General features: G+C 55.5%; 7 protein-coding genes across 19 annotated transcripts; 5 read left to right on the top strand and 2 right to left on the bottom strand.

The window, feature by feature from the left end:
• The first annotated feature begins 714 nt into the window (after positions 1 to 714).
• On the top strand, positions 715 to 4,193 carry H310_00811 (hypothetical protein). The gene has a single exon (XM_008863721.1). The coding sequence runs from the start codon at positions 755 to 757 to the stop codon at positions 4,070 to 4,072; it is 3,318 nt and encodes a 1,105-aa protein (XP_008861943.1). The 5' UTR covers positions 715 to 754; the 3' UTR covers positions 4,073 to 4,193.
• H310_00812 (hypothetical protein) lies at positions 2,136 to 5,545 on the bottom strand. 3 transcript variants are annotated; one of them, XM_008863724.1, is made up of 5 exons: positions 5,232 to 5,544; positions 5,015 to 5,170; positions 4,650 to 4,961; positions 4,349 to 4,586; positions 2,136 to 4,300 (listed from the first exon to the last, which is right to left on the bottom strand). In XM_008863724.1, the coding sequence occupies exons 1-5, from the start codon at positions 5,253 to 5,255 to the stop codon at positions 4,161 to 4,163; spliced, it is 870 nt and encodes a 289-aa protein (XP_008861946.1). In that variant the 5' UTR covers positions 5,256 to 5,544; the 3' UTR covers positions 2,136 to 4,160. The 3 variants fall into 3 exon arrangements, with proteins under 3 accessions (XP_008861946.1, XP_008861944.1, XP_008861945.1); XM_008863723.1 differs by having other exon boundaries at positions 2,599 to 4,095; positions 4,141 to 4,300; positions 5,015 to 5,544; XM_008863722.1 differs by having other exon boundaries at positions 5,015 to 5,545.
• A 169-nt stretch (positions 5,546 to 5,714) lies between these two features.
• On the top strand, positions 5,715 to 6,563 carry H310_00813 (hypothetical protein). Its single transcript, XM_008863725.1, has 3 exons — positions 5,715 to 6,201; positions 6,252 to 6,348; positions 6,405 to 6,563. Exons 1-3 carry the CDS (start codon positions 5,735 to 5,737, stop codon positions 6,504 to 6,506), a joined length of 666 nt encoding a protein of 221 aa, XP_008861947.1. The 5' UTR covers positions 5,715 to 5,734; the 3' UTR covers positions 6,507 to 6,563.
• A 150-nt stretch (positions 6,564 to 6,713) lies between these two features.
• On the top strand, positions 6,714 to 7,536 carry H310_00814 (protein disulfide-isomerase domain). Its single transcript, XM_008863726.1, has 2 exons — positions 6,714 to 6,999; positions 7,047 to 7,536. Exons 1-2 carry the CDS (start codon positions 6,792 to 6,794, stop codon positions 7,442 to 7,444), a joined length of 606 nt encoding a protein of 201 aa, XP_008861948.1. The 5' UTR covers positions 6,714 to 6,791; the 3' UTR covers positions 7,445 to 7,536.
• Positions 7,537 to 8,702: 1,166 nt separating this feature from the next.
• H310_00815 (hypothetical protein) lies at positions 8,703 to 11,461 on the top strand. Of its 11 annotated transcripts, none has more exons than XM_008863728.1 (14): positions 8,703 to 8,766; positions 8,818 to 9,108; positions 9,164 to 9,235; positions 9,286 to 9,345; positions 9,411 to 9,461; positions 9,543 to 9,574; positions 9,635 to 9,716; positions 9,776 to 9,932; positions 9,991 to 10,035; positions 10,087 to 10,255; positions 10,308 to 10,410; positions 10,462 to 10,563; positions 10,619 to 11,085; positions 11,125 to 11,461. In XM_008863728.1, exons 1-13 carry the CDS (start codon positions 8,755 to 8,757, stop codon positions 11,027 to 11,029), a joined length of 1,587 nt encoding a protein of 528 aa, XP_008861950.1. In that variant the 5' UTR covers positions 8,703 to 8,754; the 3' UTR covers positions 11,030 to 11,085; positions 11,125 to 11,461. The 11 variants fall into 11 exon arrangements, with proteins under 11 accessions (XP_008861950.1, XP_008861951.1, XP_008861958.1 ...); XM_008863729.1 differs by having other exon boundaries at positions 10,619 to 11,074; XM_008863736.1 differs by having other exon boundaries at positions 9,543 to 9,716.
• On the bottom strand, positions 11,002 to 16,376 carry H310_00816 (hypothetical protein; the record flags this gene model as incomplete). Its single annotated transcript, XM_008863738.1, has 16 exons — positions 11,002 to 11,221; positions 11,279 to 11,418; positions 11,484 to 12,102; positions 12,165 to 12,222; positions 12,276 to 13,059; positions 13,104 to 13,703; positions 13,753 to 13,899; positions 13,957 to 14,155; positions 14,216 to 14,832; positions 14,889 to 14,976; positions 15,023 to 15,167; positions 15,251 to 15,306; positions 15,405 to 15,631; positions 15,682 to 15,986; positions 16,054 to 16,078; positions 16,131 to 16,376. 16 exons carry the CDS (start codon positions 16,374 to 16,376, stop codon positions 11,041 to 11,043), a joined length of 4,437 nt encoding a protein of 1,478 aa, XP_008861960.1. The 3' UTR covers positions 11,002 to 11,040.
• Positions 16,377 to 18,086: 1,710 nt separating this feature from the next.
• On the top strand, positions 18,087 to 20,449 carry H310_00817 (hypothetical protein). The gene is made up of 3 exons (XM_008863739.1): positions 18,087 to 18,374; positions 18,446 to 18,973; positions 19,041 to 20,449. Exons 1-3 carry the CDS (start codon positions 18,287 to 18,289, stop codon positions 20,339 to 20,341), a joined length of 1,917 nt encoding a protein of 638 aa, XP_008861961.1. The 5' UTR covers positions 18,087 to 18,286; the 3' UTR covers positions 20,342 to 20,449.
• Positions 20,450 to 20,770: the final 321 nt, after the last annotated feature.

Raw genomic sequence — 20,770 nt, forward strand, 5'->3', positions numbered from 1 at the left:
ACGCTCTCTTTATCCACATTGCATGATGATCCGCTTTGTGTGTGTGTGTGCATGCCGCCGCCCATAGGACGAGCGTACACGATAAAGGGGGACATCCTTTAATCCTCTTCATGACGACTGCCTTCCAAGTTGGTATGTTATCCCAGACTCGAGCGGCATAGTCTCGGCGCTGCTGCCGCCCCTTCATCAACGCTCTCTTTATCCACATTGCATGATGATCCGCTTTGTGTGTGTGTGTGCATGCCGCCGCCCATAGGACGAGCGTACACGATAAAGGGGGACATCCTTTAATCCTCTTCATGACGACTGCCTTCCAAGTTGGTATGTTATCCCAGACTCGAGCGGCATAGTCTCGGCGCTGCTGCCGCCCCTTCATCAACGCTCTCTTTATCCACATTGCATGATGATCCGCTTTGTGTGTGTGCATGCCGCCGCCCCAGGAATTCACCACTCTGAACCAAATAACTTCCCAGTGCGAATATGCAGAGTGTACAGTCCGCGAAATAATTATTATTGCGCACATTCGAATCTTCAGTATATCGCGATTAATGTACCTCCAACTCAAATTGCTGCGGTAATTATTTCGTGCACTGTACATCAGTCATGTCGATCGAATGTAGAAAATATTTTTAAACACAATTCTATTTCCCTACACATATGAAAGTTAAGATGCTGGAAGGTAATAAAATATGGGGTGTCATGAGATGATATTGTCTCCATTGCGCCGTCGATCCGTCGACAGTCACATCGCACGATGAAGCGATGCGTGCGACCTGTCCGCGCGGCAGTCCTGCTAAGTTTACTCGTCTGTGCCATCGCGTCTGCACAGGAAGTGATCGAGCTGACGGCCGACTGTTTTGAGGCGACAACACACGCCTTGGATGGAGACAACGGCGACTGGTTTGTCCTGTTTTGCACACCATCGTCCGACGTGTGCAAAGACTTGTCGCCCGTATGGAAGCAAGTCGCTGTGGCTCTCCAAGGGAAGGTGCACGTGGCTGAAGTCAATGTCGACGTGAATCCCGACTTGAACACCCGGTTTGGACTGACAGGGATAGCAACTCCCACGATGCTCCTACTTTCCCAAGGCAGTGTGCACACTCGTTTCCAAGGGGACCGCACGGTGGATCGCCTGAAACAGTATGCGTTGGGCGGATACAAAGCGTCTGCGTTTACCCCAGTGCCACCTGTAGATGGCGCCATACCTCGCGACTTCCACATGTCCAACTCGAACGCCATGGTTGTCACACTCACGACCGACTCCTTTGACGACCTCACCGAAGCGACGAGTGGCAACGCAGGAGTTTGGCTTGTCGACTTTTATGCTCCACGGTGCAAGCACTGCAAGTCGCTGACACCCTTGTTCGAACAACTCGCACCGCTCCTCGATGCCGAGGATATTCATGTCGCGATGGTGGATGCGGACGAGCACGTGCCGCTCAAGGCGCGCTTTCGCATCCAAACGTATCCAACCGTGGTGGTATTTGCCCACGGAAAGATGCACAAGTATCGCGGACCCCACACCGTGCGAGAACTGATGGCGTTTGCGCGAGGTGGGTACGTGTCGAGCGGCGACGGCACCGCCGTCCCTCCCCCCGTCGAACGATTCGATCCGTCGCAGAGCCATGTCGTGGAGCTCGCTCCCGACTCATTTGACACGGTGACGCAGATCCAAACTGGAGGCGGCGGCGACTGGTTCATTCTGTTTCACACAGCCAACTGCGGTCCGTGCGGCGATGTCCTGCTCGTGTTGGACCAAGTGTCAGTGGGTCTGCGCGGGACACTCCATGTGGGGTCGTTCAAGTTGCCTGCGGAGACGCTTCATGTATGGAGCAAGCGGTTCGGGTTGTTGGGTTTCCCAAGTTTGGTTGTGTTTTCCAAAGGCCGGATGTATCGCACGTTCCATGGACACCGGACTGTGTCGAATTTGGTGGCGTACGCGCGTCGGCAACTCCAGTCGGGTCAGCTTCATAGCATCCCTGCGCCTGGACCAGGCACCGCCACGACGATGCAATTCCACTCGCCGCTTCCCCTCAAGAAGGTGGAAATTGAATCGATCGACGAAGAAGACGCAGAGGATGAAAGTCCGAACGAAAACGATGAAAGTAGTGGTGGCAGTGACGATGACGACGATGACGATGACGACGATGACGACGACGTTGACGACGATGACGATGATGTCGATGATGACGAAGATGACGAGAATGACGATGATCAGGAGGACGTGGAGCAACGTATGTGTGGTCAGTCTCAACATGATTGCGACGGTCGAATGGCGACGAGTGCCGTGAATGTCGAAGTGCCGCTTGACGCCACCGCCGATGGCGACGACGATAATGACGATGACGACGTGGAGGGCGAGGATGAAGAAGAGTCGGAGTACGGCACCCTGGAAGAAGTCGGCGATGTGATCGCTCTGAGCGAGCGAGAGTTCGACCTGTTTGTGCAGTCCAGAGCAGATACTGGCGCGTGGTTGATTGCGTTTGTCGACGCCGAAGGCGACGCCTGGGTCGAGGACCAGTTTGACGTGTACGACGAAGTGGCCTGGAACCTCCGAGACACGCCGCGTCTGTCGATGGCACAGATCGACATTGTAGCGTACCCTCGATTCGTGACACAGCTGCAGCTCTCTTCCACACCGACCATCATCCTGTTTTTGAATGGCACGATGACGCCTTTCGTCGGATGGTGGACCGTCGCGGCGCTGGAGGCGTTTGCGACGGGAGGGTACAAGAGCGAAGAGGCGTTCGCGTTGCCAGACCCCGATAGCATCGCCACGTGGGAAAACATACCGACCGGTGCAGTGGTCCCATTGACGACGGACGGGTTCGATCGCATTCGGAGGTCCTCCAAGCCGTGGCTGATCAAGTTTTATGCCGACTGGTGCGGGCATTGCCGCCGGTTGGAACCCATTTGGAATGGCGTGGCTGTCGCGTTGTCAGGACACGTGCACGTTGGTCAAGTCGACGTCGTCGCCAACATCGCGTTGAGCAAGTTGTTCCAGCTCCAAGGTCTTCCCACGATTGTGTTCGTGGACCAGAACATGATGTACAAATACAAGGGCAAGCGGCAACTTGGGGCTCTCACAGCGTTTGCCCGAGGCGAGAAGAACGCCAGTACTGCTGTGCCGCTGCCGTCGTGGAGCGAGCTCGTGCCAGAAGATGGAAAGAAACGACCGTCTCGAGTGCTTTCGCTCACGGACGCCACGTTTGAGGGTGTGCTCATGGACTTGTCGACGAAGGATGTTCGCCCGTGGCTGGTCGTAGTCTACGCGCCACCGCTGTCGGACCTTGTCGAGAATTGGGTCGTGGCGCTCAAGGACCACGTGTCGTTTGGGCGCGTCAACGTTGAGAGCGACAAGTCCGTCCAAGTCGTCGAGGCCATGCGAACGGCGGGCATTGACGCTCCAGCAATCTTGCTCGTGTCGAATGGATCGATGATGTACTCGTATTCGGGGGACTGGGCGACGGACGATTTGACGACGTTCGTAAGAGGCGGGTTTCGCAGCACGCCGGCGACCAAGCTGCCGATGGTTCGTCGCCTGTCCAAAGTGGTCGAGTTGACGGAAGATGCCTTGACGAACACAACCACCAACAACGGTACGTGGCTCGTGGCGTTCATCGCCCCACGTAAACAGCACAAACACGCACTCGCCCCGCTCTTGGAAGCGATTGCGATGACGTTGCAACCGCATCACGTGATAGTGGCGACGGTAGAGGCAACGCCGTCTCTCAAGACTCATTTTGGGCTGAAATCGATTCCTGCGCTGGTTTTACTCGCTCAGGGAGAGGCGTATCCGTATCATGGGCCGCACAACGTGGACGCTATCATGGCCTTTGCCACGCATACCTACATGGTTCCCACGGGTCCCGTGGAGTCGGCATTTCTTCTCGAGACGGCGCTCGAAATCGGCGCAGTCGCTACCGTTGCGCGATGGGCGCAGGAGGATCATGCAGCCATGATGGCTCTCGTCGTTGGGAGCGTCGGCTTTGGGTTCGTCATGGGAGCAATTTTGACGCAGTGCTGCACAAGAAGGTCACGTTCGACTGCCAAAACAGTAAAGGCAGAATAGAGCAAGTTCTTGGGGCATCTCTCCTGTTCAAAACGCACATGAAATACAAGGTGAAAATGTAAAATTACAAGTTGCTTTTCTTGGTGTTTCATGGAAGCGCGTGAAGCTGGCCCATCAAGTCCTCCAGCGACGCTTCGGTCGGGACCGCCACTATTCGTCCTGCTTCGGCATTTAGCACATTTGTCGGCTCGTACGCAAATGCAAGTGCAGGCGCGGGAGTCGCCACTCCTAGAGACCTCTCCATGACCCAGACGGAATCGAGCAACTTCTTCGTACCCTCAACTGAAAGTTGCAACGAATCAGCTATCGGACCGCACATTGTGATGCCCCACTCGTTGTCGTCGTGCACGATCGTGTCATGCGTAGCCGCCGGCCGTACCCATTCCATGGGTGTCCAGGATTTGTGAACCATTTGTTGGCGTCGGCAGTGGCGGCTGGCGCATTCTGGATTGGGTCGCATTACGCCTCGTGGAAAAAAGTCTGTCATGGCGCTATAGCCCAAGTAGTACGACACCTAAAGTCACTCGATAGTGTCATAACAACGTCGACCATATCGACAGATGAAATCCATGCGTACCTGCCCAAACTCGAGAAGAAACTTGAGCGCGTTTTGCACCAAGAGACCCGCGACAAGTCCCATTGTGGTCGGTAGGGACGCCGCGCACACGCCTTCTCGCTTGAGGGTGGATTCTCTGATGCCGCTGGCAACAATCAGCGGCGGTAGGCACTCGAAGCATGCAGTGCGACCTGGCAGAAGCGTTTGAATATGGCCGGACACGGCGTCCTCGGACACGCCGCTCTCCATCCAGGCCTGGTCCAGTTCATTGCACGCTTCGTTAATGGACATGCGAGCAGCAAAGTTGTCGACGCAGCTCAAGACCAAGTCAACCTGCGCGACCGTGCCATGAAACGATGCATGTGGCCCGAATGAGACCCCCATACCGGAGAGTTCGGGAGGATTCCACCGAGCTGGATGCGGTCGAGTAGATGCTCAAAGTTCGCCGGGGTTGTAATATCCATTGCGAATTCTTCGAACGACACGGCCGGGTTGATCTCGACCAGGGTTTGCGTTGCGGCGGCGGTCTTGGTCATTCCAGCCTGAGAAGGTTGAAAGAAGAGACGATTCATGTTGGCAAGTTCTACACGGTCGTAATCGTACAGAATCAACTTGCCGATACCACATCGCGTGAGCATCTCTGCCGCGACGGACCCAATACCACCAAGACCCACCACCAACACGGACAACTTGCGAATGTCTTCGTAGTTGGGTACGACCCCCATGCGTTTCAACGCCATGAGGCGACTGTACGGGTTGCTGTCGACAACCTCTGCGCTCATGGAAGCCAGTTGCACACGACTTGCCGCATTTTTCTTTCCTTCCACATCGCGGAGTCGCGCTTCGAGCGCGGCAACCTTTGCCTTCAGCATCACTACCTCGTCGCCCATGACGACTTTCAGTTGCGATCACGTCCGAAACTTTTCTCAAAACGTGGTAAAATTTTATCGAAAAAGGGCGAAAATTTAGCGTCGCTGGATCGCCCCGCCAATCACAGGCCAGCATTTCACTTCGAAATTACGGATAAATTGATTTTTATCCGGATCACTCGAGTAGTACCCAATGGCATGGCCAAGTCAGTTTGCGCTCAGAATCGAAAAGCCTCGATGGACTCGCCTGCTGACTCCACCCCTGCACCACCGGCCGCTGTGGCATCTCCTACTGCCAATCCAGCCGAGAAGCCCGTAGCCAAGCCCACACCTGTGGCGACGCCTGTCCCTGTTGCTGTCCCTGTAGCTGCAGCCGTCGCGTCTTCAGAGCGAACGAATTTGTTGCCCGGTAGTGCCAGCGAGTCCGCCATGAACAAGTTCAAGCAAATGGAGATCGAACGTATCAACGGATATCTTCGCTTGATCAACTTGCTCATGGGGTTCTTGCTGGGCTGGTTGGGCTTGTACCATTTCTACCATTTGGACTCGTACAAAGGATTCATGTCGTCGTTATTCATCACGGTCCAAGCCTTGCTCATCATCTTGTTTGAACTCCGCGAGAACTTCCCGAACGCGTCCAAAATCGTCCAAGACTACTTGGGCTTCATGTACACAGCGTATGGTCGTGGTGCCTTGTTCCTGGTGTACGTGGCTCATTTTCCAGGGATACGTCGAAGTATTCATGTGTCTTTAGGATCGGGACGTGGTGCCCAACGCAAGGTCCTTATGGAATTGCGGTCGGCGTGTGCTTTTGCATCTTGGCCCTCGTGAACTTTTTTATCATTCTCCAGGTTCGTCGAATGCAATGTACTGTTTCGACCAGATCCAACTCACTCGATATCAACAGCATCCAGGATATAAGAACGCCATGTCCGTGCGCCGCATCCGCGTGGAAGAGCAGAACGAAGAAGTTGCGCACTATGGCGCGACCCCCGAGAAGGCCGTGTAGATGCTAATTTACGTACCCATTGCCTTCATAAGGTGCATTGCCTCGTGTTCTTTCGCCCTGTGTGTTGTCCTAACAATTGGAGAACCGTTTTGTCCCTATTGGCGACCACTCAGGGAAAGGCAAGTTCTCAAGATGGTGGTCGATTTCTGGCCTCATTTTGTTATATTTTACGATCCACCCCTACGTATCGCATACAAATTTCAAGATAGAAGTCTCTTCTATAGGGGAGAAATTCGTGTCTGTGCACATCGCTTGCCTCACACTATCAACTGCCTAAACGCTACCATGCACGCCGTCCGATCGCTTCTCCTGGTGCTCGCCATCGCGCTGGCGTGTGCCGCAAGCAATGTAATCGATCTCACCGTGGACTCCTTCGAACACTTGACGCAAGCGTCAACTGGAGCCACCACTGGCGACTGGCTTGTCGAGTTTTACGCTCCTTGGTGTGGCCATTGCAAGAGCCTTGCCCCAGTCTTCGAGCAAGTCGCGGATGGTTCGTTTTTCGATCCCTAACGTCCACCTCATGAACATGTCCTGTAGAATTGCATGGGTCGGTGAATGTCGCCAAGGTGGACGTGACAGAGAATGCCGCCCTTGGAAAGCGCTTTGATATCAAGGGCTTTCCCACTATCCTGTTCTTTCACAAGGGGTCTATGTACGCTTACGAAGCCGCGCGTACGAAAGAAGCATTGGTGAAATTCGCACAGAGTGGATATGCATCGATCGCCAAAGTTACCGTGCCGGGAGTGCCCAGTGCAGTCGACGCTGTCAAGAAGGAACTGGATGCCGTGCGCCTCGACATTGTGCAATTGCTCGTCACGAAAAAGAACGCCATCTTGGCCATATTCGCCTCGGGCTTGACGATCGGACTGCTCCTCGGATGCTTCTGCAACTGTTTTTCGGGACGCCCAGCCGACTCCAAGCAAAAGCGCCACTAAGTTTGGTCGATCTACTTGTGCTAGCGCCATAGTATTGCGATCATATATTGAGCAGTTAGTTGGCTTTTGGGGGTGCTGCTGTCGCGGCGTCGTGCTTGCCAGTCTGCCAGGATGGGCAGCGATCGGCGACGGGCACGCCAGCCAAGGCGGACTCAATGTGCTGGCCGCATCCGGCCCACGTCGGCTTGTGGCACACAGAGCATTCAATCTTCATGCACATGTTGGCTCGGTTGCGGGGACGTACTTGGTGCGGGAGGTCGAATCGACAATGGGCAAATGCTGCGTGAGGCCACCGCAACCATCCGGTTGATGCCGGATAAAGTGGTTGAGTTGGAGATCCTCCATATTCCATGGGACATGATTATTCCGATGCTGTTGGGCGTTTTGCGAATTTTAGCAATCATTGGAACAGTCACTGATTTTAGTAATCCAACCGTTCATCGTCGCGGCGGCCGCTCATTTTGGCATTTGAGCCGCGCCTCAACGACCTCGACCCTTTCATTGACGAACCATGTGCCGCAAGATTGAATGCTCTGTGTGCCACAAGCCGACGTGGGCCGGATGCGGTCAACACATTGAGTCCGCCTTGGCCGGCGTGCCCGTCGCCGATCGCTGCCCGTCCTGGCAGTCTGGCAAGCACGACGCCGCGACAGCAGCACCCCCGAAAGCCAACTAACTCACGTGTGAAGCTATTCGACGTATATAGCGGCGTAGTGTTTGGTCTCAACGTGACACAAATTACGCTCGATGTTTGTGTTCGTGCACCACGGCGACTCCATCTCGTGCCCCTTGCAATCCCATCAACTTGTGCTTGGACAGGAGGTCTTTATGTCTACCGGGGTAGAACTCTGTAGGCGATGGTGTGCTCAAGCAGCACGCATCTCATCACGGTCAACCGCTGTCGTTCTGTGGCGCACCTCGCGCATGCATATTCGTTGGTCTCATCCTCCGCAGTGACTAGCGCCACTCCATCTCACCGGCCCAGCTGGTCATATTCCGCACGACGACAGTCCAAGCACACACTAGACATCACGCCAGTGAATGTGCTCTCGACGTCGCTCCACCGTGCCACACTCCATTGCAAACGAGAAGCCGTCGCGGTCGCACGGGCAGGTCATCCTGGCCCTTTGCCTTCCTCTCCATGCGACCAGCCCTTGCCGGGTCCTGCATGGCACCTGACCAGCTGCGAAGGAAATTCCGAAATAAGGTCAAGTGATTTCCTAATTAGGAATATCAAAATTCACACTTTTGTGCTGGCGTTGCACACCCATCGATCTTCGCATCGCGCGTGAGGGCATCGTGGCCGAGACATGAAGAGCAAGGTACGCCTCGTTGATGGTGGCTTTGCAGATAGCAACTTGCCGCGGCGGTAGATCCGCGTGGTGGTCCGAGTGCGGCCACAGCTGCCAGCCGAGAAGACGCATTCGTGTGAGACGTTGCAGCTCGGCAACCATACTGTCCGCCTTGGCGTGACCGACTCGTCGCAGAAGGAGTTTCGATTCGACCATGTGCTGGGACCATCGGCGACGCAGAAAGAGGTGTACGACACCGCGGGCGTCGCGCAGTCCATTGCAAGTGTCTTGGAAGGCTATCATGCCACATTGTTTGCGTATGGGCAAACCGGGTCGGGAAAGACTTACACGATGGAAGGTTTTGAATACGAGGTGCCGTCGTCATCCGTCCCTAGATATGCCATCTCATGCACCGAGGGGGGAGCAGAGGATAGCGAGTAAGGCATCCGAGCGTGCCTCCACGAAAGCCAAGATCGACGTGGCGTCCGACCGACTTGGGGTATCGTCGTCTCCGTTATCCGAGCTGACGGCGCACGTTCGTGTCGATAGATTGTCCCACGAGTGATCCTCGAACTCTTCGATGCTCTCAAGACGGCAGCGGTCATCAAAGCACGTGCCATCCGCCATCGCGTCGCGCCGGGTGCTGATGGACGATTTTGTGTAACGCGATGTAGAACAAGGCATACCGTGTCAAAAGCTCGTTTGTGCAAATCTACAACGAACAGGTGCGATACGTACTCAATCGTCGTGCCCATAGCTGGACTGCATCGTGCGACGCAACCAAATCGTCTCTCACGAGTGTGTAGATTCTCGATCTGTTCAACCCATCATCCAAGCAGTCCGTCCGCAGTCGCCGTTGCGACAGTGCATTTCTCACAAACGAGCGCGGTCGTTTTAGGTGCCTTAAGCTGCGGTGGGCGGCGGACCAGGAATTTTTCGTCGAGGATTTGACCATGGTCGACAGCGCCAGCGGCGAAGAGGTGGGCCGCCGTTCCCACGATGGGTTTGGTAACTCGCGGTGTCTGCGGTGGTATTGTAGATGCTGCTCAAGTTCACGGAAGGTGTCAAAGATAAAATCATGGCCACGACCAACATGAACGCTGCGTCGTCTCGGTCCCATTGCATCTACACAATCTACGTGGAGAGCATTGATTTGGAGAACCCGTCGCTGGTCACAACGACCAAGTTGTGCTTGGGTACGTCTGTCGACGCATGGACAAATTGAAGCGGCGCAACTCATTTGTGTTGTTCCAGTGGACTTGGCTGGGTCGGAGCGCATTGTCAAAACGGGCGCCACGGGTGCGCCTGCAGCTCTCGATCGTTTACTGCATGACGACAATTTCTACGCAGGAGTGACGCTGCAAGAGTCGATTGGCATCAACAAGTCGCTGTTTGTCCTGCGGCAAGTGATCCAAGTGCTGAGCGATGAAGCAAACATGAATCCAACTGGACAAAACGCCGTGGCCAAGACACACGTGCCGTACAGAGACTCCAAGTTGACGTCGCTGCTCAAGCACAGGTAGGTAGTTGTTTTTCGTCGCTCCGCCGGTGACTGCAGTCATGCGGCGTAGTCTGGGGGGCAACAGTATCACAGTCATGATCGTGTGCTTGTCGCCCAGCGATTTGTGCTACGAAGAAAACTTGAGCACGCTGCAGTACGCCGCTCGAGCCCAAGTACAAATTGGCATGACGCGGCCTCGATCCTCACATCACTTGTCGACGTAGCAAATTTCAAACACCCCCGTGAAAAACGCAGGCGAAGCGCACAAAGTCCTCGTGCAACAGTTGCGCGATACGATTCAATCGCTGCACGCTCAACTGGCCGAGGTGCACACCGTCGTCGACCGTCGTCGCGCAGACTAACTACGATCGGATCACACAGGCCAACGCGACTATTGAGAGGTTGCAGCAGCGTCGACCCAAGCCGCTACGAATTCACTCGGGCGCGAGTCACACCGCCACGACCAGCCACCCCGCTCTACCCAACGACACGAAAACGACGACACAGGACGATAGCAGCAACCAAGTAGAAGACGATTCGGACGGGGAATCCTCGTTTGTCTACGACGAAATAGCCCGTCCAGAAGCCATCGTCCAAAAAGCGATACCTCCATGGCCGTCGGCATGGACTTGGCTGTCCTCTATCTTTCAAGCATTCCACACGCGTCCAACCGGCCATCATGCGTTTGCCGAAAGCGACAAGGCGTACATGTTTACTGTCCATCCGATGTCGTCGTGGCCGTTGAACAAAAAGCCGCCAGGGGATCTTGGTGTCGGGATGGCGATTGCTTAATTTAGTTTGGTCTACACGGGTTTGCGTGACCGTCGGGAGTTGTTGGTGAGCGAAAGGTGCATCAGGTCTGTGTTTAAGTTGACCGTGTCGAGCAGGAGCGCTTGCATATCCTGGCCCAAGATGGTCAAGTCGAATCCGTTCGCCGTCTGCGACGTCCACTTGTGGATCTCTTCGCGAACTTTTTGAACCAACCTAGATGGACAAGTGATCGTAGCCGTGGCGGAACACCGCGTTCGGATTGACACGTACAACGGATACTTCTTGGCTGCTGACTTGCGAAACTTTTCCTCATCCAACAGGCGCAACGAACTGGTGCGGCGGTCAAGCAGCCGGTCGCTGTCGCTGGCAGCCGATTCAAACTCGGCGATTTTCTTGTTGTAGTCTCGAATCTAGATAGCACAAAATACATGATGAAATGAATCGTACACAGGACATGGCTACGAAGGAATCGCACCTGGGTCACGCACTTCATGATGTTGCCTAGCGACGACAGCCGTGTGTACGCGTCCGTTAAGATGGTCTGGAGAACTCGAAACTCATTCAGTTCGCTTTGGAGATGATCCAGCACTTGGCTATCGAGCGCATGGGCGAGCATCGACCCCAGCTCGGTCGCATACGGATCCAACTCGTGCAAAAAGTGTGGGGCGTTGGGTTTCTTTGTCGACGGCGACGACGCCCCCAACACGTTGAATGTCTTGGCGTTGTGGTCTTGCATGTACTTTTCCAGAAGCTTGCGATGCGCGCCGCTAATGGCTCGGTCTCGCGTGCCCAAGATAAAGTCGAGGCGATCGGTGGCCTCTTCCATGCCAAACGCATCGAGCTCTTCCTGGATCATGCTGAGCGATGCCTGGGCGGCCTTGCGCACTTGATACGTCCCGAGCGATGCGTGTTCACACCACTCTGTCAGCGCTCCGTTGGTCACTCGCTCCTGGTTGTTTGGGTGGACGACTTTGGGCGGCGAGTAGAAGCTCCTGCACTGGGCCATGGCGGATTGGTACATTCGGTCTGCGATCGCACACTTGGCCTTGAGTCGACGTCTTGTTTGAATGCGGATTTCTCGAATAGATAAGAGTCTATGGGAATTCGTGGTGCAGGTCAGGGCAACCGGACGATCTATCGTGCCACCCCTCCTTACGTGGTAAACAGCGCTTGCATGAACGACAGACCGTGGCTAGTAAAGTCCATGACTCCGCCTACACAACTCGTCAACTTCTCTCGAATGTATGCCATACACCGTGAAGCACACCTGTGTTCAACACCCTCTCCACGAGGTTCAACGGCTCGAACGCAAATGACAGCCGGTCGACGACCTTGCGGCTAATGCGCTTCAAATCGTCGGGGACAAATTGGAGTTCCAGGAACAAGTGTCGCGTGTTCTGCATGATTTCTTCCATGTTGCGAAGGCGGCTCTCCTTCATCTCGTTCAGGAGCGTGATGAGCACCGTGTCGTCTTCGAGCGCCTGTTCCCCCAGAGGGAGGTTGCCCTCGGCAAGGAGCCGCGTCGTCAGATTCACAATGTCGCGAACATTGTTTTGCCCAATCGAGTCAAACATGGAAAAGACCGACATGTCGTTGTGCAGCCGATGCAGCTCTTCCGCGATCTTTCCCTGGAGCATGAGCTGGTGCTGGAGCTCCGTCGACATACGTTCTTCGTGGTCAGATGATTCGGGCACGGGGGCGGCAATGCCGAGCTGCATATCGTCGCAAAGTTCGGACGCAGTTTTCAAGTTCCGGAGTCTCAAGAGGGCGCGCTGGGCAACCGTGTTTTCCAACTCGGCCAGCGTCGTTTGCGCAAGTTGAATTTGATCTGTCAGCTTCGCGGTCTTGGGCAAATCGATGTGCGTGTGGCACCCGAGTGCCTTTTCGCACAACTGAATGGCCTGAGTGAGTCGGTCCAGAATTCCGTACGATTCCTGCTTCTTCAGCAAGAGCCGTTCAAATTCTACTTGGCACTTTGTCGTGATGTCGCGGAGGGGCTCATCGCTGTCGTCATCCTTAATCCCGAGCTCGGCCATCATTTCTTGGCACCGCTACAAGTCCAAGTGACGAACGAGGATACATCGTGGGGTTCAACCTGAAGCGCGGCAAACGCGGACTCGCGCTGCTTGCCTTCTTCGATTTGTTTCGTCATGATGTCGATTTGGCGTTTGAGGTCGGCCACCTCGTGTTCCTTGGCTTCCAACGCAATGTACACGTCGCTGTTGTCGTCGCGATTCTTCAACGTCTCGATCATTTCGCGCTCGTGCTGCAACTTCCACGCGTGGAGTTGGCTCTCGAAGTCTTCCCGGGCCAGGACCAACGCAGGTGCGGTGGCCACCGATGACGACAACGTGCTTCCTCCGCCGCCGTGCGAAGAAGCACTCGACTGTTTTGCCAAAATTGCACATAATTCCATGCGTTTCGAGTGCTCCAGTACAGCCACAAGGTCCTGAATCACAGCGGCGGCCTCTTCACCAGACAGCTTTTCTGTTTCCGGCTGCGACAACACTGCATGTTCTGCCTCGAGACGCTTGAGTGTGTCGCTGAGTGTTTGGATCGACTCGTCGATCGCTTGCAGCTCCATCTTGTCTTGGTCCCCAAGCGGGCCCTTTCGCAGAAAACTCGTCAGCGTGGTCGCGCGTTTTCGAAGCGCTTGCATGAGACTGGCTTCCGTGTCTTCGATGTGTAGTCGATTCTATCTCCATCGTCATGACCCAGCCGCAAGGATGGACCGAGCAATGTACCATGACTTCGGTCAAGTACGCCTGAGCATGGGGATGCCACTGCTTGGACGGATCAGCCGAGAATTTGTCAAGCCATTCGATCATGCGCTTCTCGCAATCTTCGAGTTGTCGCAGAATTCGTTTGACCATGTCTTTCCCGTACAGCGCCTACAACGATGTTGTGATCCGAGCTGCTTCGTCGTGTTCGGGGATTTTTAGTGGTACCTCCAAGTCATTCATGTGCTGGACAGAGTTGAGATGGCTCCACTTGGCGGTGCTTTGTGGGTACTTGCGCACACGTTCTATTTCCTTATCCTTGGTCTCAATGATGTGCTCGGTCACGACTTGGAGTTGCTTGAGCCTGGCTTCGAGGGATCGGATGTCGTCGTCGACACTCTCAATGGCTTGTTTTGCATCGCGGAGTCTATCGACGCAGACACCACCATGAGGACTTTGTCTGGCCACGAGCGCTCGACAAATGTACCGATCGGTCGTGTACGTCCATGCGGCATATGCTTTCTTGATCGGCTGGAGCCTCTCGTGAGCCGCTTTCCATTCAGAATGGATGGACTCGTCGTGGGGCTGCGCCAGTTTCCTTTGGTGCAGCGCGGCCAGCTTTTTCTGGCACGTGTCGTACTCGTCAACGTTCACGTTGAGCGCCCGGAGGTGGTGCTCCAGCGTGTCGCGGCGTGCAATTTCCCGCCGCCGCTTGAGCTCGAGCGCTTGACGCTGGACGTAGAAGTCGTGTTCGCCCTGCGTTCGATCGGAAACCGCAGCTTCCTTTTCCAGCGCCAGTTCGAGCACACTCAAGTAGCTCGGGATTCGCGTCACGTCGATCGTGGCGTTGTCGTCGTCGTCGTCGGCCATGTCGTCGTTGTGGCAGGCGATGGCGCTGCTGGCAGGGACTTCCAGCAGCGCGTCCTTGTCCTTCAACGATTTCAGGTATTGCTGCACTTTTGGATCGGCCAAGAGCGTGTTCAACTTGGTTTCGTTCACGTCGTTGTCGCAATACATGGACCGGACGAGTTCGCGCTGTAAGATCGACACGTACGCGTGCAGGTTGGACACCTCGGCAGATCGTGGATCCAAGTTTTTCACAGCCTGTTGTTCAAATGCGTCAAGCGACGGCTTCTTGCCATGGGCATGACGCATCGCACCTTGTTTTGAATGTTTCTCGCGCGGTTGGCATATTGCAGCGTGCTCAAGCTCTCGGCGGCATTGCCCACGGCTGGAGATATGCACGCACTGGAGAAAGGAGGTGAAAATCGTCACATCATGGCGCACACCGTACATGAACAGGGTGCGACTGTTGCCACCGAGTGCGTCCTGGAGCAGCCGCGTGAGCTTGGACGACCGATACGGGACGAAAGTCTCCTTTTTTTGGTTTTGTTCGTCGCCCAGCGCGTTTATCACGTTGCCGAGCGCAAGGAGGCCGACTACATGACCAGTTATTGGACACATGTCATTTGTGGGGCGAGCGCATTTGGCCTCGATTCGGAAGATTCGGGCGGGTACGTACCGTTGATTTGAATGCCTTCTTTCATTCGCGTCCCTTCCGCCATTGTTTTCTTGAGCCTATTACAACATGACCTCGTTCGTCAAACACAACGCATGCCATGCATGCCTTGGGCAATGGCCAAATGCAGTCCCATTCGATCGGGAGACCGTCGTACCGCTCACTGCCGGCCAAATCGACAAAGGTGAATTTCGACAGGGTTGTGACGGTGTCAATAAACGTCGCGTCGTCTGGTTGGATTCGTTTGGACTTTTGGATCAGCGTCAACGTGTACACGGCGTGGGATCGACTCGATGTATCGTTCATTTCAGTGCTGCCCGTGATACGTGCCATGCATCCAATACGGAGTTGCTCGAGCGCGGCTCCCGCGCTTGTGACTTGGACCTGCGGGTACGGCTTTCGTTGAAATCTAGATCATGTCTCGTCCATTGTACCTCGCGAATACCTTGGACAAATACCCCCGACCGATCCTGGCGCAAATTGAGCGGTGTCCTGGCGGATGAAGTCTTGGTACTCGTGATGGGTAGCAGCAAGTCATGAATGTCTTCGCCATAGATTTCAAGGAACGACACGTGCAGTTGCGCATCGAGCTTGTCAGCTTCGATCTTGCGGAAGATCTCGTGCAACATGCGGGGAATGAGACCCCAATGCGCCTCGGTTTGGTTCGTCAGCCCGCTCCCAATCGTATGGGACTTGCCACTTGCAGTCTGACCGTATCCGATGACCGTCGTGTTGAATCCTGCAGTGCATCCATATACATCGTGAGAAAGGCGGACATGTTTGCTTCGTCGGTATGGCACACCCACCATTGAGGAACGTGGCGAGTTTCGGCTACGCAAATCGAGCAAGGATGAGTGAGTGCATCGCACATGTCGATGCGTACCTGCAACACGCGCGTAAACATTTGATCCTGCGTGCATTCCGGTCCCAACACGTGATCAAAGCAGAACGACATCGTCGTGGATGCGGACGTGACTTCAATCGCGTTGTACTCTTTGTCGATGGTTAAAGAACCGACGGTGGATCCATCGACGCCGTTGGAACCGGTCAACAACTCTTTGGGAAGGAACGGTCGCACGCGGACCGCAACTTCGACGCATTGGCCGCTCCGTCCCGCCGTGTCATTCATCGCGGCGATGAATGGAGTGTCTGTTTCATGTGGTTTTTCTTCTGGCTCAAGTTGCACGTATCCGGATGATTTCCCATTCCATGGGACACCCGATTGACTATGTCATACATTTCACAAGTTAAAAATCGCCCCTATTTATACCCCATTATCCGGATCTTTGTCCACGCAGACTACGCTGTGCGCGCCGTCCTCCCGGGCAACCATTGCGATCGCCGAGGTCGGCCACCGTGGAATTATAGCAAAGTCGTCGCTCTCAAGGCGAGACGTGACCACATCAGAGCTCCAGTGTACGGGGCCGTCGCCAAGGGCACATCGGACGAGGTAGTTTGTCGAGTTCGACGTGAGTCGCATGTGGAAAAATCGATGCGTGTGCTGCATGGGAATAACCTGATATCGTGAGAGCTCGCTCGTGTGGGCGGCGTAGCAAGGAGTAAGGTCCACTGTAGTTGAGATTCGCTTGGCCAAATTCCCAATAGCGATACATGTTGTGTTTGGTGTCGAGCCATGCCATCGACGGTTTGAACGATGGCCATCACTCGGTTCTCGCAAAGATACCAACGGAACAGATTTCACGTAAAATGAGCATTGACGACAGCACCCTCGTCTTTGTAGGCCCCATTGCAGCAATCCCCCCCCCATCGAATTCACTTGCCTCCGTTCTCAAAACCAAATCCAGCCAGTCCCAAATTTGCGTGTGTGGCCAGGGCTCCCAGGCTTCCAAGGCCGCCTGCCCCCCCAAGTCTCCCACCTCCCTGGGAGTGCTGAGCGCTCTGGGCAGTCCGACGACCCTGCCATTCGACTTCTTTTGGACCAACTTGCGCTGGCCCCGCCCAACTTTCTCCTCCTTGTACTTCAGCTTCGCGCTGACGCTGTTGCCCTTGCCGATATACAGCAGAACTACCTCCCCCCCTCGAGTTTTGATCGACTCTTTGGGGGCCTGCCTACGCTCGGCGACACGAATTCGCCGTGCTACCTTACCCCGTCACTTTCAACACCCATTTTAGAGAGACCACGATGCCCCCCCCTCGATTCGGAAGCGCCAGCCTCGCCAATCGTTGACCATGCCTAAACTCGCGAGCAGCGCCTCTCATCTGGATCCCGCAGACGGTGGGGTTCCCTGCCCCTGCGAAGTTCGAAGCGCAAACTCAAGGTGTAGGGGAGCCGGAGTCAAGTGTCTCCGCGACCCACTTCTCTGCGCCCAGCGTATCGAGTGTTGTACGCCGACTCCACAGCACACGTGCGTCAATCGCTCCTGCGCTGCCCCGACGTCGACCTCGTCGATGGTGGCAAGGGGGGGCAGCCACCGCATCCCGTCTTCGAATCTGGTGGCTGAGAGTAGAAGCACATCGGTGCACTTGAAGTGCCACAGGTCGCGCCTTCGTCTCCATTCTCGATATTGAGCTAGGGGGGCGCTCCCCTCGTCCAACACATTGCCCCTACCGACGTTATAAACGCGAGGAAGCTCCTAAGGTAGCCCCCTGCACGCCCCCCCGCTGGGCAGCGCTTCCCTCCATCGCCCAGTCACATGTCTGGGCAATTTCATTTTGGATGACCAAGTTTGGACAAATTTACTTGGCATCTGAATAGAATAGAATAGTTTTCATGAAACACCTCAAGTGCCAATGAACTTTTGGCCCGCCATCCCACTCTCCACAGTTGCCAGCCGGTTGTGTGGGATGCTGTCACCGCAGTTTCTTATTTCGTATACATCTACCAGCGCCGCCGCCACGCGCTGGACGTCCCCGCCGCCGCTCCTCGACTTCGCGTGTGCGTCAGGCGTGTGTCTTGATCTGCTGTCCGTGGCAAACTCTTCTCAACCGCGTCGTCTCGATTCGCGCTCCCCACGCTCCGCTCGACAGTTCGGTCCAGATACCTGCCCGCGCCCGTATTCGCATTCCGCACCCGTCGCCATGTCTGCAGCCACAAACGTGCGCAAAGTGGGCCGCGGCTCCATCCAAATGAACCTTGTATTTTGCGAAACGTGTGGAAAAAGCAGGGGTACGTCGTCCAGGCCTCGCTCGGCCAAGTGGTCGCAATGTGATGTTAACAAGTTGTCATACCTTGAATAGTTTTGTCGCTGGATACCACGGCCCGGCTCGTCCCCACCACGAAAAGCACTCGCACCACAGATCGCATCATCCGAGACACGTGTCGATGCAAGCGTAAACGATCGAATTGTCTTTCGATCGACTCTGCCCCACCCAAAGCAGGTCCGTCCAAAGGGCCAACGCCGTCGCCACCTCCGCAGCAAAAACGCCGCGGATCAGGCAATGCGTCATCAACCTCGACTGGCGGTGACGATAAAAGCACTCACTCTGCAGACGACACTACGAAGAGGTCCAAGACGGTACCTACCACTGTTGTTCCAACGTTTGGTGCATTGATGCCGCACTACACTCCGCGATCGCTTCGAATCCGCTTGAAGAAAGTTGCTGACGGGTACCAAGCCGTCCCGGCGCCGCCGATTTCACTCAAAATCCTCATTCATCACTACAATGGGGTGTATATCGCAATTCCCCCCATGGGGGTCACGTCCGAGAGTGCGTCCAGCGCGGCCGCCACCGCTCCCACGACTCCTCCCAGTCTATCAAACCCTGGTCAGTCGATATCTTTTCCTATCTTCAAGCGAACTCGATTTGAAGGCTGACGGTGGGGTTGTTGCAGAGATGGGCGCTGCTCCGTCCACCGTCGATGTGACCCCAATGACGACGCCCAGCCCGACGAGGTCCACCAGATCAACAGCCAGCACGCCATCGAGTTCGCCGGCACAGTCCGCACCATCTTCCCCGGTCAGTCGTTCGTCGCCGATCTTGCTTCCCAACGGCCTCACGCTGATGGACCTGTCCAACCCGCCATGGACGATTATGCATCCTGAAGCCATCCGCAACCGAACCCAGTGCGAAGTGTGCGGCAAGCAAGGCACACTGCTCTGCTGCGACAGATGTCCGTCCGTTTACCACGCAGACTGTCTGCCGCGTGACCACGTGATCAACATCGATCCGTGGCTGTGCCCGACCTGTTTGCAAACCCCATTCGATCACGACAAAGCGTGCCGCCTTTGTGCGGGCGACTCGAACCTGTCCCAAATTATCCTGTGCGACTGCTGCGATGACGAATACCACATGTACTGTTTGAACCCGCCGTTGATCACCGTGCCGGACGGCGACTGGTTCTGTCCGGTCTGTGCAAGCCTCGGCCATGCGCGGCGCCAGTGTCTCAAGAAAAAACGTGGCGGACCGCAAAAGCCCCGTCCGCAGTTTTCATACCCGTCGCTGCTCCAGGAAACGTACGAGGATTTGACGATCCTCGACCGCGGTGCGTGGATGCGGCCTCCGGGTCTCGGCAAGCAATGGTCGCCCGAAGACATTCGACGACTGACCCAAGCACATACAAGGACTCGGTTGTTTCGAGAAAAAGTGAGCGGCCGCGTCCGGCGGGAATCGCCGTCGCTGTCGAAAATGACCAGCCTCTCGAACGTTGCTTGGTACAAAACGATGCTGCCTGACCCGGACGCCCGACGGCAGTTGCTCCAACTCGCATACTCGACGCAGCTGAACGCAGAGTTTCGAATCCGACTCGCGATGGCCGACCGAGTGGCCGCGATCATGCGATGGCGGTATCAATGGGCTGTAGCGGACTTTGAAGTCGACGTCTTTTTGCGCCTCTTTCGCGTCTGGCATGAGCTCGAGCAGACGTTGCACGAACTTGACATGACGTTGGAGCCGCCGCTGTCACCGCCCTACCTGGCATGGGGCTTTGGCAACGACCGACGCGCCAACAACAATGCTGGCGAGCGAGCACCGCTTCTACCTGGCAACGTCGTGCTAGCGGAGCGACTGCAGCTAGGTTACGACCAACCCGACCGCGCCAAATCATCGGACCTTGATCCGGTCTTGGTTGCCAAGGTGACCCAACTTCGCATCACAAGCCCCATGTCGGTGCGCTCCATTTTGAATCCGTTTTGAAGCCAGGACAGCCGTAGTATTTAATGTCGAGCGTCCACGTCAATTCCAGCACCATGGACCTGCCACTCCGGGCTAATTGTCGAACGAAGTGCGAGGCATTCCCCTCACTTCACTTCTACGACTGTACCATCACCTCATGCAATGCTAAAGGCCCTCGAATCGTCACGCAATGTGAAAGCCAGCATGGCCGAGCATGTCATGACGAATGGCGCGATAACCAACTAGTCTGAACAAGGCTTCGAGTGACAAACAAACGAGCTGTCCATGCAGTGGAATTGTCGTCGCGCGGTGGGCCAATGCGTACTCTGGGAGGTCCGCGGTCTCCCTCCGCCAGCACACAAACCGACTCTGCTTTCTCGACGTGTGTGAATTCGTCTTGAAATGGCGTGGACGGCCGTAGTTTGGTGGTGCATGCACTGAATCCTGGGC

Source organism: Aphanomyces invadans (assembly GCF_000520115.1).
Source record: "Aphanomyces invadans strain NJM9701 unplaced genomic scaffold supercont1.1, whole genome shotgun sequence".
Classification (NCBI taxonomy): domain Eukaryota; phylum Oomycota; class Saprolegniomycetes; order Saprolegniales; family Verrucalvaceae; genus Aphanomyces; species Aphanomyces invadans.

Excerpts from the sequence above, each read along its gene's own strand:
- H310_00811 (XM_008863721.1), top strand. The coding sequence starts at position 755 with ATGAAGCGATGCGTGCGACCTGTCCGCGCGGCAGTCCTGCTAAGTTTA.
- H310_00812 (XM_008863722.1), bottom strand. The coding sequence starts at position 5,518 with ATGGGCGACGAGGTAGTGATGCTGAAGGCAAAGGTTGCCGCGCTCGAA. Across the intron at positions 4,962-5,014 it reads GAATCCTCCCGAACTCTCCG|GTTGACTTGGTCTTGAGCTG; the intron begins GTATGGGGGTCT and ends ACGGTCGCGCAG. Across the intron at positions 4,301-4,348 it reads GTTGCAACTTTCAGTTGAGG|GAGTGGCGACTCCCGCGCCT; the intron begins GTACGAAGAAGT and ends AGAGGTCTCTAG.
- H310_00813 (XM_008863725.1), top strand. The coding sequence starts at position 5,735 with ATGGACTCGCCTGCTGACTCCACCCCTGCACCACCGGCCGCTGTGGCA. Across the intron at positions 6,202-6,251 it reads CGTGGTGCCTTGTTCCTGGT|GATCGGGACGTGGTGCCCAA; the intron begins GTACGTGGCTCA and ends ATGTGTCTTTAG. Across the intron at positions 6,349-6,404 it reads ACTTTTTTATCATTCTCCAG|CATCCAGGATATAAGAACGC; the intron begins GTTCGTCGAATG and ends CGATATCAACAG.
- H310_00814 (XM_008863726.1), top strand. The coding sequence starts at position 6,792 with ATGCACGCCGTCCGATCGCTTCTCCTGGTGCTCGCCATCGCGCTGGCG. Across the intron at positions 7,000-7,046 it reads CTTCGAGCAAGTCGCGGATG|AATTGCATGGGTCGGTGAAT; the intron begins GTTCGTTTTTCG and ends CATGTCCTGTAG.
- H310_00815 (XM_008863727.1), top strand. Across the intron at positions 9,109-9,163 it reads TGGAAGGTTTTGAATACGAG|AGGATAGCGAGTAAGGCATC; the intron begins GTGCCGTCGTCA and ends AGGGGGGAGCAG. Across the intron at positions 10,411-10,461 it reads AGTACGCCGCTCGAGCCCAA|CAAATTTCAAACACCCCCGT; the intron begins GTACAAATTGGC and ends TTGTCGACGTAG.
- H310_00817 (XM_008863739.1), top strand. The coding sequence starts at position 18,287 with ATGTCTGCAGCCACAAACGTGCGCAAAGTGGGCCGCGGCTCCATCCAA. Across the intron at positions 18,375-18,445 it reads AACGTGTGGAAAAAGCAGGG|TTTTGTCGCTGGATACCACG; the intron begins GTACGTCGTCCA and ends TACCTTGAATAG. Across the intron at positions 18,974-19,040 it reads TCCCAGTCTATCAAACCCTG|AGATGGGCGCTGCTCCGTCC; the intron begins GTCAGTCGATAT and ends GGGTTGTTGCAG.